General features: G+C 43.8%; 1 protein-coding gene and 2 long non-coding RNA genes across 5 annotated transcripts in view; 2 read left to right on the top strand and 1 right to left on the bottom strand.

Moving 5' to 3' along the window:
* The first annotated feature begins 342 nt into the window (after positions 1–342).
* On the top strand, positions 343–5,054 carry LOC132472144 (uncharacterized). Its single transcript, XR_009529009.1, has 8 exons — positions 343–2,797; positions 3,037–3,138; positions 3,456–3,606; positions 3,746–3,829; positions 4,179–4,257; positions 4,331–4,442; positions 4,741–4,859; positions 5,035–5,054. It is a non-coding gene; the product is annotated as an uncharacterized LOC132472144 (long non-coding RNA).
* Positions 5,055–5,058: 4 nt separating this feature from the next.
* On the top strand, positions 5,059–7,359 carry LOC132472143 (uncharacterized). Of its 3 annotated transcripts, XR_009529006.1 has the most exons (6): positions 5,059–5,141; positions 5,281–5,364; positions 5,949–6,027; positions 6,104–6,215; positions 6,514–6,601; positions 6,807–7,359. It is a non-coding gene; the product is annotated as an uncharacterized LOC132472143 (long non-coding RNA). The 3 variants fall into 3 exon arrangements; XR_009529007.1 differs by lacking the exon at positions 5,059–5,141 and having other exon boundaries at positions 5,265–5,364; positions 6,137–6,215; XR_009529008.1 differs by lacking the exons at positions 5,281–5,364; positions 5,949–6,027 and having other exon boundaries at positions 5,088–5,119; positions 6,137–6,215.
* A 5,970-nt stretch (positions 7,360–13,329) lies between these two features.
* Positions 13,330–22,542, bottom strand: part of LOC132472455 (ras-specific guanine nucleotide-releasing factor 1-like) — a 14,018-nt gene continuing 4,805 nt past the window's right edge. Inside the window, exons 2-12 of the mRNA XM_060072062.1 lie at positions 21,350–21,566; positions 20,706–20,812; positions 19,784–19,896; positions 19,050–19,110; positions 18,857–18,963; positions 18,526–18,610; positions 17,957–18,154; positions 16,201–16,280; positions 15,785–15,902; positions 15,436–15,504; positions 13,330–15,060 (exon numbers count right to left, since the gene is read on the bottom strand). Of these exons, the coding sequence (XP_059928045.1) occupies positions 14,968–15,060; positions 15,436–15,504; positions 15,785–15,902; positions 16,201–16,280; positions 17,957–18,154; positions 18,526–18,610; positions 18,857–18,963; positions 19,050–19,110; positions 19,784–19,896; positions 20,706–20,812; positions 21,350–21,566 (1,248 nt within the window). The 3' untranslated portion in view covers positions 13,330–14,967. The remainder of the gene's footprint in view (positions 15,061–15,435; positions 15,505–15,784; positions 15,903–16,200; positions 16,281–17,956; positions 18,155–18,525; positions 18,611–18,856; positions 18,964–19,049; positions 19,111–19,783; positions 19,897–20,705; positions 20,813–21,349; positions 21,567–22,542) is intronic.

The raw sequence follows: 22,542 nt of genomic DNA, 5'->3' as shown, positions 1-22,542 counted from the left end.
GACGGAGCGCTTCAGGTGCTCCTTTGTGCCGGCAGCCATTAGGCTGTTCAACAGTGCCCGATGATGATTGTGTTTGTGTATGTCTATGTGTTTGCATATGCATGTGTGTGTGTTTAGGTATGCGTATATATGTGTATATGCATCACCCATCTTGATGTTGTTTCTGTTTGTCTTGTTTTTGTCCCTATTAACTATAAGCGTCTCCTTATGCATCAGCACTTTGTATTTATTTATTTATTGTATTTATTACATTGTTATTTTGTCCTGTGTCCTTCCACTGCTGCTGCAACAAACAAATTTCTCCTACGGGGGATTAATAAAGTTATATCGTATCGTATGATGGAATGTTATTTGGCATGAGGTTTTTACCCTACATGATTGTTTTTTTTTTTATGGCTCAGTGGTGTGTGTGTTTGGGTTTGACATGAGATGGATGATTTTTGAGCATAGGGTTCTGCTGTGTGTGTCTCCCACACACACCTGGCATGGGGTACTACGTGTGTTTGGTTCCACCTGGCATGGGGTTCTACGTGTGTGCCCTAGGTTCTATGTGTGTGTGTCCGGCTTGCTTTGACAGTGTTCATACGGGGGTCTGTGTGATTGGCTTGGGATATTGGAATGGTCAAATAAATCATACCTGATGGACGGGCACACGTTTACTTAAGGGCCTCAGTAGACATGAAGAGCCCTGAGCGACGCTCCGGAGCGATATCCAACACACTGGGCAGGAAGGAGAGGATCCAAATCAAGTGTAAAAGGATGCAAGCGGCGTGTTCAGATCAGTGACTTCAAACTAGGACTAAACCAATCAGGATCAATGGAGGATGGACATCTAAAGGCATTCCACGAGGAGAGTCTGAAGTTGGAAAGGGACCTAAATGGGTATTCAAGATGACCTTCAGACCTGTAATGAGACGGCTCTTCCTACCTGGCTGGATTGATGGAGAGCCCTGTGGATCTTGTCTTGCTCTCAGTTGCACGTCTTCTCAGGCTGTACTGTATTTGTTTCGGACAGGACTAGCTGAACGATTGGTTCCCTTAATCAGAACCAATCTGGGAACTCCAACTAGTGCGCTCTTTGAGCTGAAGCTGTGCTCTTCAGCTGAGGAGGTAAGGAAGCCTTCACTGGGGCTTCAAGGTGTAAAGAGGATAATGTTTTAAAGTGTTCCATGGTACTCTGATGAAGAACGTTGTTGTGTTCCACTGGCTGAGAGGAAGAACCCTCACATCTTCCTCTTGGCCTTTCTCCTCTGAGAATCCTGGCGTCATCTAGAAGGATATTCCAGCTCATGTAACTGATGTCACGATAGATGCTCAAACACTTGGTTTCTCCTGAGGGGCGTGTCTATAGAACTGTAGACTTCAGACAGCACTGTATCCCAGCATGCATCTCTGCTCACTCAGACCACACCCCCATGAATAGGATGCAACACTCTAGGGATGGTGAAGTAGAGTTTTATAAGTAACGAGGGAGCAGACAAAGGTGATTAGAACACAATGGCATGTCAAGTCTGTAAATCTTTAAACCATGAAGATGGTTGGATAGTTCGGAATTGGGCTTCTTTTTTACTATGGGCAGTCCTTTCACTCGGATGCCCACATCTCACTGGACCTGTACATGTGTTGGCTGGCTGGCATGATTTGCTGTTGGTGATGAGGCGGTCAGGGTGACGTTGCAGGGCTATGGTCGGCTCTCTGTGAGCTCAACGTTTAGATTTGCTCTGTATGGTTTGTACCCTGAATAATCTAGATAATTGTAAAATGTAGACACGGTTTTGTATTGAATGATTCCAGGATTTTAGGTTTAAAGTTGTTGTGGGACGTACATGGTAGTTTGGTTCTTCGTACGGTTTTGAGTGATACAACTTGTACACACTGGGTGCATAATAATGTAAATGTAATGTAATGACCAACAGCAACAAACGGATCTCCTCAAGGTAAGTCTGTTGGCTGTGTTTTAATGAAGACCATCGCTGGACTTCAGGAACTTCCTCCGTTCAGCTCAAGGTGAGGCGCTGGTTCTGTTTTTTTCTTTGGTTGGTTCCGGCCGGAATGTTCGGATTCCAGTCGGACAGTTTGTGCTTCCCGCCGTGGAAGGTTCTGAGTGCGGTCACTTGATTTAGTCCCAATGGTTAGCATAGAACGTAGTCTTGACAACCATAAGAAACCACCTGGCAGTTAGTTGGACGGTAGTCCCCTGAGGGAATCTGGCGGAACGTTCTGGATTGCATTTGCGTAACCTCGAGCCGCTGCCAAAGTTTGATATTAAATACATACTGACGCGTACGTCGTAAAATATGTTGATCATTTCCGATGGTTGCGCCGTACTTTTAACCACGTTGACGTGACGGGACTCTCGCTGCGTACAAAACAGTGTTCTACTTGCGGGCCCATTTTTGACATCATTGAAGGCTGAAAATCATTTCAAGGTGGAAGACAATTTGACATTTCTTCAACGGAACGCAGCACCTGAAAATGGTACATATTTGATTTAATATCGATACTGCTTAGTGTTCTTTGTTACTTCAGCTTTTGTACGTTCTAAATATCTGCCGTCATTAATTGCCACTGAAGTTAAACCCTACCCAATGGAATGACGTTAAATAACGACTTTGGTGCAGAGTTCTCAACTGGATAATATCAAAGCTAAAATAATGGCCGTCCTTCCCACATGTTACAGTAAAAGATACTCTAGAACTGTACATGGTTAAAAAGGTAACATGTAGTTTGTCCCAAGGTGTCTGCCTCCTCACCCAGAGCCAGACCGCCACCTCCTGTCAGAAGTCCTCCAGAACAGGTCAGTGCTCTGGTGTGTGAGTAGAGTCTTCTCAGGTCAGTTTCAATGCATGGCCTGAACCACTTCTTTAAACTTGTGGACTGCTCTGTCTTCATTCCCAAAAACGGGATGCTCATGTCTGGTCTCAAGCCTTTTCTAGCCTTGAGTTATAAAATAATAGTTTAATTGTGTACCTCGGTTTCGGATGAGTCAATTAAGTTTATTGTTGGGCAAATGCTGATATAAACCTGCTGCTGTAGCTGAAAGGTGAAGCTGAGAGGCTGGGGACCGGAGGCTTGTGGTGCCAGGATGGACCGGAGACTGAGGTTGGAGACCAGGGGCCTGCAGCACCGGACCAGAGGGTAACCATCACCAAGCTCATCTGAAACACTAAAATCCACGGTAGTTTAGGTCTGGTTTTGATCATCTTATGACTTTAAATCTGTGCCAAGCTGTGATTTGAGTTAATTCATACGGGGGTTATGTAAGAGTCATATGAGCCATTATTGTTACTAGTGCTGCTACCACCGTAGTGGATGAATTGCTGAACGCGACAATCTCAGACGTCGTCTTATTTAATTGTTTAAAAATGTTTAAATTTGTCTTCCATTTTACAAGTGAATCTCAGATGCAGGAGTGCCCAGGTGATTTACTGCTGAGACCAACTGTTTGTAACCAGACCAGGAATCCATGGCTGAAGAGGCTGATGGAGGAGCCATGCTGAAGGAGCTGATGGAGTCGTGCTGAAGGCCCTGCCTGGTGGAGGAGCTGGTGGAGGCCCTGCCTGGTGAAGGACGTCTGTCGTGGGGTAGTTGGAGCTTGACTCGGAGGTGATCATCACACTCACTGCCACTTCTCGTAGAATACTGCTACCACAAACTACCAGCATTTGTACCGTGTATATACCAGACTACTGACAGACATCTGTTTTACCACATGTTGAAGCAAGACTTCCGCTGTTTGTTCCAGACCAGGACTCTGTCTGAGGAGAGCTGATGTAGGAGCTGAGACGCTGGAGGAGGACTAGGAATCGACCAACAGGATTCCTCATAAGTTTGCATTTACTAACATGGTTGACTTATGCCGCGTTTCCACTGCAGGGTGCGGAACGGATCGGATCGCAAAGGTGCGGTAGGGAGGGGGCGGTGTGTAGCTAGAATTTCCCGGGACCCTTTCAGGCTTCTCGTCTCGTTTTCGGTACCCCTCAGAGGAGTCCTGAAAACGAGGCCAAAACGGGTACGGCTAAGTCCGGGTCAAGCCCACTTTTGGCGGTGGAAACGCGACCCGATCCGCACCTATCCGATCCGTTCCGCACCCTGCAGTGGAAACGCGCCATTAAAGGGCAAAATACAGCTGTTACTTTGACATGCGTTAACCAACTACCGCTGTGTTTTCCTACTAGAACGTGTTTCTGGAGCGGATGCGAGCTGGTAGGGGAGCCGTGAATCTGGAGGATTACCATCACACTACTAACATGGATTGTAAGTTTGTATTAACCTAACCACAAAGTGGAAATAAAGGGCTTAAAAATAAGACAAACATGTTTGTTACCAGACGTTAGGGCCAGACTCGCGCTGTTTGTTCCAGACCAGGACTCTGGCTGAGGAGAGCTGATGGAGGAGCCAAGACTCTGGAGGGCGACATCACTCTACCAACCAGGATCCTCGTAAGTTTGCATCCAATAAACAGAGTGGACTTGTTGTAACGCAGGATTAGTTTGTCCAGTACAAGTTACGGCATACTACTGTGGTTGGTTACCAGACAAAATACAGCTGCTACTTTGTTACGCGCCATAAGAGCCCAACTACTCCTGTGTTTGTGACCTTACATTAGAGCCCAACTACTACTGTGTTTGTTACCTGATATTAGAGACAAACTACTCCTGTGTTTGTTACCTTTCATTAGAGACAAATTACTCCTGTGTTTGTTACCTTACATCAGAGACAAATTATTTTTGTAACCAGACCAGGAATCTGGAGGACTGATGGGGAAGCCGTACATCTGGAAGGCAAATCCTGAGGACAACCAGGACTCTACCATCAAGGATTCCTCGTAAGTGCATTATCTGGACATAGTGGACTAGGTAGGGGGCTGGGGGTTCAACTCTCAAACCAATGGTGCCGGGTTCTAGTCCTCAGAATACAGTGATGCGTCCTTGAGCAAGGCGCCCTAAAGCCTGCCTGACTTATCTTTGGTTCAGATAATGTTGCATCTTTTGAATAATGAACCTAATCAATGTCCTTGTTTGCTCCGGGCAGACACACCTGAGCTGAACCTCCACCAGGCCCTGCCTGGTGGAGGAGCTGGTGGAGGCCCTGCCTGGTGAAGGACGTCTGTCGTGGGGTAGTTGGAGCTTGACTCGGAGGTGATCATCACACTCACTGCCACTTCTCGTAGAATACTGCTACCACAAACTACCAGCGTTTGTACCGTGTATATACCAGACTACTGACAGACATCTGTTTTACCACATGTTGAAGCAAGACTTCCGCTGTTTGTTCCAGACCAGGACTCTGTCTGAGGAGAGCTGATGTAGGAGCTGAGACGCTGGAGGAGGACTAGGAATCGACCAACAGGATTCCTCATAAGTTTGCATTTACTAACATGGTTGACTTATGCCGCGTTTCCACTGCAGGGTGCGGAACGGATCGGATCGCAAAGGTGCGGTAGGGAGGGGGCGGTATAGCCCAGCTCAGTTCCGAGGTCGCGTTTCCACTGCCGACAGTACCCTTTGTGGTAGGCCGGATGTCGATCGCCGCGGCAGCTACGTAAACATCGTAAACAACGTCTTCCTCCCCAAGAATGCAGACGAACGTCTCCACCTCCTTGTTCGCCCAAGCAAGCGTTTTATGCGACATGTTAATTGTAAAGAATAATACCACGAAGCTACTGTTTGTTTGTTTTTATCCCCGCGTCACCCGGAAGTGATGATTCTGTCGACCAATCAACGGAGGGGGTGTGTAGCTAGAATTTCCCAGGACCCTTTCAGGCTTCTCGTCTCGTTTTCGGTCAAAACGGGTACGGCTAAGTCCGGGTCAAGCCCACTTTTGGCGGTGGAAACGCGACCCGATCCGCACCTATCCGTTCCGCACCCTGCAGTGGAAACGCGCCATTAAAGGGCAAAATACAGCTGTTACTTTGACATGCGTTAACCCCTGTGTTTTCCTACTAGAACGTGTTTCTGGAGCGGATGCGAGCTGGTAGGGGAGCCGTGAATCTGGAGGATTACCATCACACTACTAACATGGATTGTAAGTTTGTATTAACCTAACCACAAAGTGGAAATAAAGGGCTTAAAAATGAGACAAACAACATGTTTGTTACCAGACGTTGGGGCCAGACTCGCGCTGTTTGTTCCAGACCAGGACTCTGGCTGAGGAGAGCTGATGGAGGAGCCAAGACTCTGGAGGACGACATCACTCTACCAACCAGGATCCTCGTAAGTTTGCATAAAATAAACAGAGTGGACTTGTTGTAACGCAGGATTAGTTTGTCCAGTACAAGTTACGGCATACTACTGTGGTTGGTTACCAGACAAAATACAGCTGCTACTTTGTTACGCGCCATAAGAGCCCAACTACTCCTGTGTTTGTGACCTTACATTAGAGCCCAACTACTACTGTGTTTGTTACCTGATATTAGAGCCCAACTACTCCTGTGTTTGTGACCTTTCATTAGAGACAAATTACTACAGTGTTTGTTACCTTACATTAGAGACAAATTATTTTTGTAACCAGACCAGGAATCTGGAGGACTGATGGGGAAGCCGTACATCTGGAAGGCAAATCCTGAGGACAACCAGGACTCTACCATCAAGGATTCCTCGTAAGTTTGCATTATCTGGACATAGTGGACTAGGTTGGGGGCTGGGGGTTCAACTCTCAAACCAATGCCGGGTTCTAGTCCTCAGAATACAGTGATGCGTCCTTGAGCAAGGCGCCCTAAAGCCTGCCTGACTTATCTTTGGTTCAGATAATGTTGCATCTTTTGAATAATGAACCTAATCAATGTCCTTGTTTGCGCCGGGCAGACACACCTGAGCTGAACCTCACCTGATCCTGTTTGGTCGGGGGTAGACACACCTGAGCTGAACCCGCCCTGATCCTGACATCCTGCTGGTCCCGTCTCCTCAGTTCATCTGCGCCTTGTCCTCCAGAAGACCTGCTGAGTTCAGCAGTCTGAGGCTGAGGGATCAATGACCTCCAGTGGGAGTGATCTTCTTGACCCCACATTTAACCGTGTGCTTCCACACACCTTTCTCTCACGTCTGTCACTAACATCACTACTTCACTACTCTCTACTGCTTCCTCTTCTTCTTCCTTCTCTGTGGTTCGAACCTTTACACTGAAGGCGCGTCTTCCTGCCCTCAGAGGGTTCAGCGTTAGGGTTGAGAGTCAGGGTTTAGAGTCAGGGACAGAGCTGGTCAGGGAGGACTTCTTTTACACAAAGAACTTGCTTTCGGAATGGTGGTGACATTTTGAAAATATTAATTTGGGAAAATGTTTTCCTCTGCTTTCCTTTACAAGATTGTATTAAACTTCTGTCAAGTGTTTGTTTATATTAAAATCCCACATTGACTTCTACATGTATGGTGCGGTTCATTTAATTGTCCTTTAACTTGGTTAATGTCAAGCTAAACTCATGCAATACATATAATATACATTATTATTCAGCAATGTTCACATAATCCATTTTGTAAAAATATGAAACCTCCATATTACTAATAAATTCAAGCCTATTCATGTATTTAACAATGTACATACTGCCCCGCAGGCCATTCTCTGCTACTACAAAACGTTCAATCCACCAACCCGTCTCACATCAATGTACTATAGCTATGTTGGTTCAAACGGAAAATGTCGTTTGGTGTGAGACTGTTGTCCAGCAGAGGGAGCTGTCATACGCCTTAATTATACAGGAACGTCTGTGTATTTACATTTTTAAATGGTCATGTGCTGGTCTAGTTTGTCTGCAAATAACTCTGTCTCCAGCAACAGGATTGGTCGAAACATATGAAGTGAAAGTTATAAAAGCCCAGTTCCCCAGATCTGAGGTCAGCTGCGGTCAGATTTTCGATCATGAATGTATTGAGTGAACCACGTCTGAGCTAAATATTAACCACCTGGAACTTGGTGCGTTTCCTGGAGCTCGGAGGACGGCAGGACTAGTGTTTACCTGGTCGATTAGGCCCTGAACGCAGACCCTGAACCCAGACATCCTAATCACAGGCCCTGTGTTTAATTAGCCCCGAATATAATTCTTGGGTTAAAAAAATAAATAAAAGTAAAAATATTTAATTATTTATAAGCCTAGTCTAGATAGTCCTTCTGCCAAGAGAATAAACAGTTTAAAAACACAACCAGTTTACAGTGATGCCAGTAACACGTTACTGGCCTCAGACCACTTTTTTCAGTAACAAGTAATCTAACACGTTACTATTTCCAAACCAGTAATCAGATTAAAGTTACTCATCAAAGTCACTGCGTTACATTTTTTTTACCGGATCACCGATTGGCGTTGAGAGCGATGGAGTGGTGCGTGTCTGTCTGTCTGTCTGTCTGCCTGTTAGTGTGAGAACGTGTGAGTGTGAAGCGTAAATCTCTTAAGACTTCAATCTATCAGAGGCGAGAGTCTACCTTGACTCTCCAGAGTCCGCGCAACCAGTTTTTATTAGCAGCGGAATTAGTCGCGCGGTGCTGCGTGCGTGTGTTTCTGTGTGTTTTGCGCTGGAGCGACGGCAGCAGAGAGAGCGCGTGGGAGCCTCTACGTTGTCGCCAGAGAACTAAACCCACGGGGAGGTCTGAGCAGCTCGAGCGCTAGAACGTGCTGTTTACGTCACGCACGTGGAGACGCGTCCGGTGATCACCCCGTAAAGCGCGCAGTGATATTTTGTCTACGCGTTAAAAGTTGGCGGAAGCGGTTGAAAGCCGTGTGTCAGTGTGTGCACCCAGGGCCGTAGCACCAAATTCTGGGTACTGATGGGCACCCCCCAAATTCCCCCTACCAGCCCCCTGCGCAGAATTGTTTGGGGGGGGGGGGGGTGGAAGAACAATTGTTGAGGTGGCAGGGGGTGTTGGGGCAGCTATATGTAACTAATAAAGTAACATTGTAATCTATCTTAGTTATTTTTAAAGTAAAGTAACTCATTTACTATTTTAAGGAGTAACTAGTAATCAGTAATCAGATTACTTTTTCAAGGTAACTGTGGCAACACTGCCTGTTTACCACCTCAAGTGAATTAATCTATCCTATCCCCAGTCAGATGCGTGTGTGTAAAGTTTGTCTCACTTGTATTAATTTTACTTTGAAATAACTTGAATGGAACTTTAGACATTTGGGGATAAGCAGCAAAGCAGTCAGGTAGCTGTTTTAAGTTATAATAAACTGCGTATTTTGTTTATTTTAGGTGAAGCATTATGAAAAAAAAATTTGGGCATTTTCATTTTCCATCTGGGCTAAGCCCCGGATGTTTATGAAACCTAGAAACACCCCTGCTATCAACGCATGTGTCTAGTTTTAATGTGATGTATTTTGTGTATGTCCAGTCAGACTTGTTGTCTCCCTTGTTCTGTGTGGTCTTGTAGACTATACTGTGTGAGCCGAATCACCTAAATGAATTCCCAACGATTTGTGTAGTTTGGTATTAATGAAGACTTGACTAGGCTATCTATCTATCTAGACTATTAGTCAACAATTATTCGCAGAAGGCGAAGTGAATAGTGGGGAGTAGCCCCCGAGACCAAAGGTTTATTTGTTATAGCGGACATTTTGCAATGAAACAATATTGAGTTTGAGCTGTCAATCATGGGATATTGCCCAATATCCCGAGATAGCGAACCAATCAAATTGCGCCATCTTAGGAGGTTCACGTGTAGCATATACTAACTTTATATAATATCTATGTATTTATCCATGTATCTGTATAATATGCTGAACACTCTCTTACTAGTCTCTACTCTCAAGGGTCTCAATGCGGCTTTGGTCCGTGTCTCCCCAATGTGACGTCATGCAATGCATTCTGGAGGAAATGAGAATCAATAGCTAACCGCTAAAATTACTTCACATTCCGTTTTGTGATACCTACATAGTTTGTGATAACAACATTACATACAATAAATAACAGTTTAAATCTTTATTACCAACAAGCAAATTGCACAAATTCGTTGGAAAATAAACCCTGCAACACAGCCTTTAACTACTTTAACGGCACAGACAATCCAAAACCCAAGTGGAATCTGTAATGTCTGTAGCTAACTACTAACAGGCATATGTCTATTTGGACACGACTACACGTGAGTTCTCAGTGTTCGGTTTATTCAAGAACTGCCACACAGAACAACGCAATACCTTAATGTGTATCCCTTCTTCTTCTTTGCACAGAACATGCCCTAGGCAATGACACTGACCCTCAGTGGTCCCTTCCTGTCATTACTGAATCTATATGGAAAAAGTGTGCAGGCCTCGTTGAAAACGTGAGAAGCTTTTACTTCTTCGCCACCTACAGAGTTTGTTATGTACGATCATTCAAAGACCCCATGTGATTTTTCATAGACATTTGTCCGATGGAACCAGGAGCCTCAGAGGCGGGACTTATTCTTCAGAGGTCTATTGAGATTAAACATCTCTTCAAATGTCCTGGCCAAGACAGGCAGTAGTAGCCTACAGTCACTCATAGCATAGCCTACACACAAAACATAAGAAAAATAAAACAACTAAAACAGTCCAACAGACATTTTGGGAGGCTCAAGGAGGAGGGTAAAGTGTAGTCTTGTGGTGGACTCTCTAGACATAATTCACCATAGCCTACTGTGTTATTCACATGTTATCGTTGTGTTATAGGGACACTGTCTCTTTAAGATCACGTCACTTGTGTGTTGATATGCCGGTCATCGCGATGTTTGAATTTAACGTTTTTTATGTGACAAAATTAACGACCTGCCGTTGCTTGTCGAGGTGAGAAATTGTCTCTTCCCTTATTTTATCGCAATTTATAAAGTCTATAGACAGAACGTCTTACCTGGGAGCCGCCGGAGCCTCTATGTTTAAAAACATAACGTCTTAGGGGCCGTGTCCACCAAAAGTATCAACAGAACACAAACTGAAACATGTCGGACGAAAGTTTAATAACAGCTGTGAGTGAGTGTCCGGTCCTGTACGACCTCACGTTAAAGGCCCACTATGCAACTTTTTTAGCCAAAATTACATTAAGTATGCAGGTTGAGAGTTATGCTGATGGTTCTGCATCCATTTCTGGGTCGATTGGTGGGTGTGTCATTTACCCATGTCGCCTCTCCAGTGAAAAAGCGCATATGCAACTTGCTCTGTTCGGACCGACACAATCCGGATGTGACGCAGCGGAAGTATCCTCGAAAATGTAGTCAGATTGTAGTTTTGAAAATGCTTTACGGCACAGACACACACCCAAACATGGCACCGGCTAGATATAAACAGCCAGTTGCGAGGCAATTGTTGAATTCATCATGGATCAATCGACTGATAAGGGACCCAAGAGGCGACCGTCGGTGGAACAAAAGAAGAATGGACCAGAAAAGAGATCAGACACGAGTGAAAGGGGAACTATGCAACTTTTTTGGCTGGATTTACCTTAATATAACAGGCTAAGAGTCATTGCGATGGTTCTATTATACATTTTTGTTCGATTGTTCGTTGATTCGACTCACCCTTGTGCATCTTGGCGGAGAAAAGGAATATGTTTCTGCCGGCGACCCGCCGCCCACTCTCGCGGGAGTCTCGGGTCTCGCAAAGTAACGAATTGCTTTACGGCACAGACCCCCAAACACGGAACCGGCTCGATATAAACACAAGTCACTAAGGGATTGTTATATTCATCATAGATCAGCCGACTAAAAAGAGACAGAGAAACCCAATGTCGGAGGAACAGAAGAAGAGAAAAGGGAGACTGACCGGCAGAGAGGCCAGACACGAGTAAACGTTGGCCAAGCTTTTCAGGAATAGCGTGAACTGAAAGAAAAAGAAGACTGCAAATCAGACACCGACTCGGCCGTGTTGCTTTTGAAATTGAAAGTACCCTTGGGTGGCCTTTGTCTTCGTGGTATTCTTGATGTTGATAGTCTCTGTACAAATGTGTTTGCTCAACCGTTTTGTTGTGAGCCCTGTATGTTTCTAGCTTGCTTGGTTGCAACCATATAAACACCTTTGTTTCCATGGGTGTTTTGCTGTTCGTCTGTCTCGTCCCCCAGATACAGACTGAATCCCCGAATCCAGGTTCTTGTTTATTTAGATTATTATGTTGGCCAAACCTCTTACACTGATTGTTCTGTTCAACCTAAGATAAAACAATTATAATCTAGGATATAAATTCTCCGTCAACTATAAAAAAGGATGGATTTATGTTTATTGCAATACAAATACACCCTTTTAAAAATGTATAACCTTGCCTACACTTTATGAACATCTACTTCGGACATGGCTCCACGCATTCGCCGGCTTCTTTGAAAACAAATGCACATGGCTCGCGTAGAAGTGCATGGGGAAGGGTCGTCAACGAGTTGTTACGACAGTGTTGTGAAATATCTACTACGAAGCTGTAGGGGGCGCTGTGTAGAGAAATGTGCGTGCCAAAACCAAGAAAACAGCGAAGAAATGCCCGAAGTTGCATAGTGGGCCTTTAAAGGTGGTATTCCCCGTACTGCCTCCTGCCACGATTAATGCTGTGGACCCACACTCTCCTCCTGGCAACCACGACAGGCGCAGGGGGATCGTCCGCAACCTCCGCTGCCACGGCAAGAAGCGCTATTAATCTTGCATTCATTTTCTAATAAAATTGTAGAAGCAACCAGAGAGGACGTTCAGGTGTCAGATGCCAGATGATGGGGCCAACAGATAGAAGCTGTATATCTATGAAACAAACGATGATGCGTATTAATGACGTAAGCGAAAAACTCTCCGTGCGCCTTTTTTGAGCGGCGCGCACAAACGCGTTGAAAGCAGTGCACGGGGCGCTCCGCCTTTTAAAAAGGCTTTTGGTGGACACGGCCCCTTACCAGGGCGAGTGTCGCTTCAGTGTGTGCGCCTGCGTGTGTTCTTACCTGCGCGTGTGCCGGAGCCGTTAAACATCTTACCTGTGCGTGTGGGTGCGCGCGCGTGTATGCGTCACTGCCTTTGTGTTGACGTGCGGTGTGTGCGCGTGCTTGTGTGTGTAGTGTGTGTGTGCATGTATGTGCGTTTCCTGTTTGTGCGCATGTTCCTGCTTGTGGCGTGTATATGCCTTCGCGCTTGGCACATGCACACTTGAGTAACTTGAGCACCAGGTGCCAAAGGCCTGCTATTATAAGATATATGCGAGGATGCACCCACACAAGCATTTTAATGTGGAACTAACGTCTCCTTGAATTATCCATTCAACATCGTAACGCTATTCAATTCTATACTGTTTAATCTTACATGGCTAATTCTCTTGGTTTGCAGATGAAAGTCAACCTTGCCACGTCAGGCGTCATCCCTGACCTTTCGCAGAGGATTCAGGGCCCTTTTGCTGGGTTTCATTTGGCTGCTAAATACTTTAAAGACACTTTCCCCTGAGAAAGAATAGATTTATTAAGAAGAGGTAATCAGGAAAGAATACAGTTTTATACAAAACTGGAAATACTTGTCAAGCTGCTGAAATAGATTGAACGATGAATCTCATACCGTTGGGTATTGCTCAATGCAAACATTTGGCGTGTCTGTTCATAGATTATAGATTCTGTGAATGGGTGTAGAGCACAGTACACAAATTGTTCTAGATATACTTTTCATTTATATACGTGGAAGTGGTACATGCCCGCCACCTAAGCCATAAGTGAGTTTCTTCTATACAAAGCTTGTAAAAATACATATAAATGTTTCAAGAATAAGCACAATATTACTACTGCAAAGTCCTGCTAAACATTTCGAAATAGACAGGATTCTGTATGTGTTACACTCATAAGTATTAAACATTTGTGTTATAGTTGTCATACACAGAAAAGCTAGTACAGAGTTGAAAGACCATTAGTGGAACACTCATTTCAAGAGAGTTGCTTGTAACACGTCACAAGTTAGGGGAGCTCAGACTGCCTGTTCATTATTGTACACAGCAAACGGCTCTGTTGGACTGGCAAAGCAGGTAACCAAAAGGTGTTGAAGGGTCGTTTTGTGATTAAAAATTTAAATGACATAATAATGTACTGGCCAAAAATTAGATATGCTGTAACTGTAAAACAAAGTCACATAGAGGCTTGAGAAGAGAGGACATTGGGTGACATTTTTATCTGCTACATAGGTTTCCCAGTATTTATATACATTTCGTTTTAGCCCACCAAGGGAATAAAAAGAGGGAACCAAAACATTAAGACCCTCCACGCTTCTCCCAATATCCTCATCCATCAATGGCAACCTTATGACCCTATTGGGATTAGTAAGGGTAAACTGTAGGTTGAATCAAACCATGCATCATGCCAGCAGTTTACAATTGGTCCCTTTTTTCAGTTGGGAGCTAAGGAATACAGCGGTATCTAGGAAAGAATGTTATAGTTAACTTGATTTGTACTATCTGTGTTTAGGGCAGTGCCTAATGTTTGAGATGAATAATGGGACTTCGGTAATGTTCCTCCAGTAAACACAAGTAGTCTATTGTTCCTTAAGGCTGTCAAATGTGTTGTGGACCTTGGAAATTAATCTATTAAAAAAATAATAATAAAAGAAAGACAGAGAGAGAATCTTTCAAGACAATAATATAACATATAAATATTGTTTCTTTGTAACTCTATAAACAATACAGCTGGTCTTCTATATATATATACTCCATTCCTAATAACAAATATACAGTACACAACAAGTCCATTTGGGGTGCACATACTGGAAGGGCACAGTCTAATACATGTGTTCCATACAAATATTAGTTTATGTACAATATGATCAGTTAGTTGCTGTACATTGGGCGACGAACAGGGGGGGGAAGGGGAAGAGAGCGAAAGAGAGAGAAAGAGGAGTAGAGAGAGAGAGAGAGAGAGAGAGAGAGAGAGAGAGAGAGAGAGAGAGAGAGAGAGAGAGAGAGAGAGAGAGAGAGAGAGAGAGAGAGAGAGAGAGAGAGAGAGAGAGAGAGAGATATGGAGAGAAAGAAACAGAGACAGAGAGAGAGGGGACAGAGAGAGAGAAGGAAAGAGATGGAGAGAGAGGAGGGCTCCTCTTCACGAAGAGGGCTTGGGCTCGATCCTCAGCGACGCTTCATAGAGGCTCTCCTCATCCAACACACTGCTGCTGTCCAGGAGATACTGGGATGCCTGAGGAAGGTAGAGCACAGGTGAGTAACAATTGGTACAGTCACAACATTACAGTTTAACACTCGGACCTTAACAACTGTTTTGGACTTTTCTGAAAGGTACATACAAAGTTGTACATACAAAGATAATACAGTTGACCTCAGTCAACAGTAAGTACAGTCAGAACAGAGCCAGATAGGTACACTGTCCAAACAGTACAGACAGACAATTATAGAGTTGGGACAGTCAGAATAGTGAGTACAGGCCAAACTTCTTAAGTTTGGACTGTACTCACTGTTTTGAGTCTAAACTATTCAACTGTACAGTCAAAACAGTCACAGCAGTTAGAGGAGGCGATATGCTATATCCGTATATTATTTAGAACCTTCCACTTACCTTTGGCTGATAATCAATCTTGTAAGCTGTCTGCTGAAACTGGCGTATCTCCCGGATGATGTGGGATATCTAAACACAGAAACAAAGGGGCTTGAACCAGGATGAACGGACCCAAGTTACTATACAGGCACTAACCGATGGAAACAAACTAAAGGTTAAGGTTAACCATCTTGTGAACTTTATTATGTGAAGGTCTGTTGTGACAAGGGAACCTATGTGAACCTCCTGGGTTTATCATAAACAAACTGGAAACATAGCAGGCAAGACGAAGCGTCTGACAGCCTCTGTGTTTCATGTAGTAAAATATTTTGAAAAGTATGACACAGGTCACTCAATGGGCGTCGCTTACCATTCTCATCTTGGAGAAGTTGACCAGCTGGTCCTCGGTGTAGTTGGGGGTGCCCTCCTCGATGAAGGCCAAGTCTGTCAGGTACATGCCCAGGTAGGGAACGCACGGTGGGTCACAGCTGAGGGGGACAGCCACGGTCAGAGGGTCAGAGAGGAGGCTCTCACACACACTCACATATGCATGTACTAGTACACACATTCACAAGTCACACACACACACACACGCACACATAACACACACACGCGCACACACACACGCCCACGAATGCAAAAGTCATTCACACACACACACACACACACACACACAGACTCACACATGTGCCCTTGCTCACACACGCAAAAGTCACGCAGAAACAGGCATACACAGTATCTATAGTGTCTTAAGTTTCTCACTTCCTCATATCTCAATATACTCACTTCTTCAGAGCCTCTCTGAGGTTTTTGAACCTCCCCTCAGACGACACCAGCTTCTGTAACTTGTCAATTACGGTCTTGGTCTGATGACATGGTACCACACAAAGCAAACATCAGATCAGACACGCTTGTCATTATTCCTACTACTGTCCCCCCCCCCCCCCCCCCCCCCACACACCTTTTCACATACATGACATTTTCAGAGGTCAAAGTTGAGCATGATGAGATAATGACAACTGGCAAGCCCGTCTTAGCAAATTCAGAATCAGTGAAAAAACAACAGTTGAGAACTGCTTCAAGATCCAATACAGAGTCTTTAAGACATTTCCAACAGTCCAAGGAAGGCTTGGGCCTTCCTGCTCCTTTATGTCATTTATCTGTATTCACATTGCATCACTTTGGATTAGATAACTAAATAAACACTAACAACTAAGAACAATACATATTATAGTTTGATGTTTTTCAGGACACTCGAGTGGACCTTACTGTGCAGTAAAAAATAAACTTCAGAAAACAATACAAATAGTATAAATAGATAATACACAAACACACAAAAAAGGACACCAGAAGAAAAAAGTGCAGGGGGACCACAAAAATCACATGCAATTTGGTATATATATCGCGAAGGCGTACATGAACAGAAAAACAAATAAAAGTTTTGACAGAGTCTGACTTGAGGAAGTGCCTCTGGAAAAGTAAATATAAGTGTTTATCGTAAGGGTAGCTGACCTGCTTGATACTTTAAAGTGTTGTCAGCTGATGAGCTTGATGCTCAAATTAAAAGTGTGGTCAGCTGATCTGCTTGATACTTATAGTATTAGTGAGGTCAGCTCACCTGCTTGATACTAATCGTAATAGTGTTGTCAGCTGACTTGCTTGATACTAATAGTAATAATGTGGTCAGCTGACCTGCTTGATCCTAATCATAAAGATGTGGTCAGCTGACTTGCTGGTACTAATAGTATTAGTGTGGTAAGCTGACCTCCTTGATACTAATATTACAAGTGTTTTCAGTTGATGTGCTTGATACTCATAATGAAAGTGTGGTCAGCTGACCTGCTTGATACTAATAGTAATAGTGAGGTCAGCTGACCTGCTTGATACTAATAGTAATAGTGAGGTCAGTTGACCTGCTTGATACTAATAGTAATAGTGTGGTCAGCTGACCTGCTTGATACTAATAGTAATAGTGAGGTCAGTTGACCTGCTTGATACTAATAGTAATAGTGAGGTCAGTTGACCTGCTTGATACTAATAGTAATAGTGTGGTCAGCTGACCTGCTTGATACTAATAGTAATAGTGAGGTCAGTTGACCTGCTTGATACTAATAGTAATAGTGAGGTCAGTTGACCTGCTTGATACTAATAGTAATAGTGAGGTCAGTTGACCTGCTTGATACTAATAGTAATAGTGAGGTCAGTTGACCTGCTTGATACTAATAGTAATAGTGAGGTCAGTTGACCTGCTTGATACTAATAGTAATAGTGAGGGGAGCTGACCTGCTTGATACTAATAGTAATAGTGAGGGGAGCTGACCTGCTTGATACTAATAGTAATAGTGAGGTCAGTTGACCTGCTTGATACTAATAGTAATAGTGTGGTCAGCTGACCTGCTTGATACTAATAGTAATAGTGAGGGGAGCTGACCTGCTTGATACTAATAGTAATAGTGAGGTCAGTTGACCTGCTTGATACTAATAGTAATAGTGAGGTCAGTTGACCTGCTTGATACTAATAGTAATAGTGAGGGGAGCTGACCTGCTTAGAGACTTTGAGCCAGGTCTTCTTCAGGCGGAAGATGGAGCTCCGGTTTAGGGAGGAGGTGATCTCAAGCACAGCGTTGTAGTTGTGGAGACAGCGGCAGATGTCGGCCACCGCCACCCACTTCTCCAGAACCCCAACCCGCAGGTTCACGTCGTCCCATTTCAGGATCTCCGTGGCGATCAGGTTGCTGATCTGGGAACGTAGATAGGTAGGAGATAATGAAACGTCCACACAACAACTGCATAGCATCTGTTTATCTATATATATTTATCTACCGTATGTATCCATCCATCCATCTATCTACACATCTATATATTTGTATCTATATATGTTTCCATCTATATAGATCTTTCTGTCTGTGTATCAATTAATCTAGTTCCAGGAATTGATATATATATATGCAACTATGTATCTTTCAATCTTCTGTATGTATATATTTGAATTTATGCATCTATATGTATGTATGCAGGTATCTATGCATATACAGCTGCGTCTTTGCAAGCATGTGTCTGATTCTTTCCATGTATCAATCTATGTAAAGGTATAAAGTAAGGAACCCTCACATCATTGAAGTGTTTGGTCGTCTTCATGATGTATGGAGTCCTCTCATTCTTGTCGTTCTTCATCCAGCCTTGACCAAAGAACTCCCTGAAGAGTTGAGGAACATTGTAGAATAAACCCTTAATTCAATGAACAATAGAATTGACCACTTCTGTGTCTTGCTCACGTGGGTGTGTTTTATGTGTGTGTGTGTGTGTGTGTGTGTGTGTGTGTGTGTGTGTGTGTGTGTGTGTGTGTGTGTGTGTGTGTGTGTGTGTGTGTGTGTGTGTGTGTGTGTGTGTGTGTGTGTGTGTGTGTGTGTGTGTGCGTGTGTGTGTGTGTGTGTAAACTCACTCGTAGGGGATGACCTTAAATACCAGGTGATCCAGCAGAGTGAGCTGTTCTGCTATCTCCAAGGCAGAGTGGCTCTCAAACGGCTCTGACTTCCCCCCTTCCAGTCCCTGAAACACAGACCACAGGCATCAGACTTAGGTAGGCTTTGGCGGCCTCCTGAGGACAGCAGGTGAATTGCAAGGGTTTCTCTTACCATCCGTGTGATCTCCTCCAGGCTGATCTGGTGGTCCCCAGGGTCCTCCTGGGTAAGAGTTCTGCAGGGCGCACATGAACATAGCTATTAGAAAAATGTCTTTGTAGTTCTTCGTCATGCACAGTACAAACAAAACACAAGGCAGGGAAACATTAGTATGCAGAGGACATAGGTTGAGGGAGGGAAGCACAGCAACTATACATTTCACCAGACAGTCCCTAAAATACTAATTCTAAAAAAAAATACAGCATTGTAAAAGAACAGCTGGTGCCAACTAAGTAATTTGATTGGACAAGAAACATTCCATGAGTGCTAATAAAGAATGTTAACTATAGTAACTATATGTATCACTCCTCTGTACAGGTACTTCTATTAATCGTTAATTACGTTAACACAAGCTGTTGACTCATCAAAATCACAATGACACCAAAGCAACTGTCAGCAGAATCTTATTTCACTGGTTGCACAATAAATGGAAACATACAGACCTACACAAAGTAGCAAGCTAGTGTGCTGGAAAATGTGTATGCGTTGCTTGGCAACACTCTAGTCCCATCAAGCTGAGGAACTATTTGTGTTTGCAGAGCAAAATAAATGATTGAATAAACAAACAGATCATAATCTGTTGCCGCTTATTACTGTTAACTAACATGGCGCTTGTAGAAGTGTTATAATAGAAGCTGAGAAAAGATCAGCCAGTCCATTTGGTGAGATATTGCCTCATTATTGTGCACCTGATGATGTTGGCAGCGGCCTTCCTCTCTTGTGTGAGCAGCTCAGGGTCGTGCATGACCTCCTCCAGGAAGCTGATCACCCTGAGCTTCAGCTCCGTGTTCACCTCAAAGTCCTGGTGGGCGGTGGGGGGAGTACACGTTATAAGAGAGACGCTAGTACTGGAACATGATAACAGAGACGGTAGTACTGGAACATGATAACATAGAGACGGTAGTCTCGGTGACCATGCGGGTGAGTGTGTGGGAAGAGAGATGGAGGCATGAAGGATGAGAGAAGGAACGAGAGAAAAGAGAGAGATGGGGGGAGGGGGGAGGGGGGGAGTGAGACGACAATAAATAAGAGATAGTCGTAAACAGTAAACTAAACAGTGATAATAAAAGTCGTAAGATAGACCAGACTGACAGACAGACATAAAGACCGATAGACAGGTAGAGAGACAGACAGACAGACAGACAGACAGACAGACAGACAGACAGACAGACAGAAGGAGTGACATATAGAGAGACAGTAGGACAGACAGATATGCATATAAAGAGACAGTAAGAAAAACAGACAGGCAGACAAGCAAGCAGACATAGATTAGGCAGACAAACAGGCAGACAGACAGTTAGTCTTAAAGACAGGAAGACAGGTAGAAAGACAGACAGACAGACAAGCAGACATAGAAAGATATATGGAGAAAGTAAGACGGACAGACATATAGACTGTAGGATAAATACACAGACAGACAGACAGAGATATAGAGAGACAGTAAGACAAATAGATGAACAGAAATATAGAGAAACAGTAGGACAGATAGTCGGATAGAGAGACACTAGGACAGATAGACCAACAGACATGCAGACAGACGTAGGAAGAAAAACAGATAGACAGACAGACAGAAAAAGACAGACAGACAAACAGTGAGACAGGCAGGCAAACCTGGGCGTGCTTGGAGACCCAGTGTCGCAGGACGTTGAGGACTCTGTTGGTGGCAGCTCTCCTGATCACAAACTCCTTGTCCCCGTTCCTCTGGTCAGTGGGGAACCCTGGAACACAGAAGACCATGTGACCTTCACACTCCGCTATAAATCCTGGCCCTCTTCAAATACAGTATTTAAAAACTCATACTCCACTCGTACACAACACTGCCTGGCTACTTAAGCTAATGCGCTTTGGAATGTGTTATTTAGAACATCGAGTTCTGAAAAGAACAAGACGTACACACACACACAGACACACACACACACACCCACACACACGCACACACACACACACACACACACACACACACACACGCATACACACATACACACATACACACATAAATACATACATGCATACATACATACATAAACACACACACACACACACACACACACACACCAGGACTAGAATTTGGTATATATTTTATACATTTCTGAGATTTTCCTTCGCATCACTATTACAAAAACATTTCTGATCACCATTAAAGTGAATCTGCTTTAATTCAAATGGGGATAAAAAAAAAAAAAAAAAACAGTTCTCTTCAATTCATAAAACAAAGGACACCTTGTTATATTCTAGTTTCTACCCAGGGTACTGACCAGTGCTGGCAAGGGACATTCGGCGGTACTTCTCCTTGGTGGGAGTGCCGTCGTTTGCGCCGGCGGTTGCGATAGCAAAGGCGGAGGCGGCCGACAGGGCGCTGCGGTTGTTGTCCAATTCCCGACACGAAGACACCACCATGCCGTTGTTAAATGAAAACAGAGAGAACTCTATGGTGGAGGGGAGGGAAGAGAAAAATGTAACCCTTGTTTCATATCACAGCATTGGTGCTCATATCATCAGCCAAGCATTTCAGCCACATTATGGTCATAGTTGTAAACTTTTGTTTATTTCATGTAAATGTTTACGTAAATGTGCACATCTTTATTTATGTCATGTTTATTTACTTTATTTATTTTTTGTTTAATTATCTTTATGCATTTTTATTTTTATTTTCTATAATCTATTTATATTAGGCTATAATGTTTCCATCTCGAGCTGAGGTATCTTGACAGTAAATACTTTCCCCCAGGACAAATAAAGTACTCAATTACTCAAATACTAAAAAATTCAGCATGGACCTTGCATTTTAACTCATTCAAATATTGATACATATTGAAAGATTGAATATTATACATTTCATTTGCATCGTCAGTCACCGCTACATAGGGTAATATGGCGCGTTCACATCACTGGGAATTATGGAGAAACCATTTTCGCGACGTCGGAAAGTTCTTGTGAACGACACCTCATGACGCTCTGCTGATTCTACTTCCGTTCTGCAACTGGGGCCAGATTTTGATGACAGAGTTGCTCAGTTGGAGACGTATGGTTTACTAGCGACGCGCATGAACATGGCGGAACATTAACGTTTTACTCAATATCAAAGAATCAACCATCATAATACATACTTTACTATTGATTGACGTTGTAACCGTCTGTTGGCATCGACTTTGCTCAGTTTTAAACGTTGTGTACTGGTAAGATAAGGGCAAGTGTAGCCTTCCATACAGTGGCAATACAATATGCTTCTCATAAATAAAAGCAAAAGGTAAATAGGTGATATGCTACACGGAAATAAAGGCGTTTGAACTTGAATCTGACCCTACTAAATTCTGTTTAGTTCTAACTGGTTTATATTGGATGAAAACTTGCTGTGAAGAACTTTTAGATTCCAAACGTAAGCATGAGCGTCATCACTGACGAGGCGTCTTGTTATCACCAGGACCTTGAACGCGCCTTTACTTCAAGT

This window comes from Gadus macrocephalus, chromosome 14 (genome assembly GCF_031168955.1).
Source record: "Gadus macrocephalus chromosome 14, ASM3116895v1".
Lineage (NCBI taxonomy): Eukaryota > Metazoa > Chordata > Actinopteri > Gadiformes > Gadidae > Gadus > Gadus macrocephalus.
This window is presented reverse-complemented; position numbering and strand designations above follow the sequence as displayed.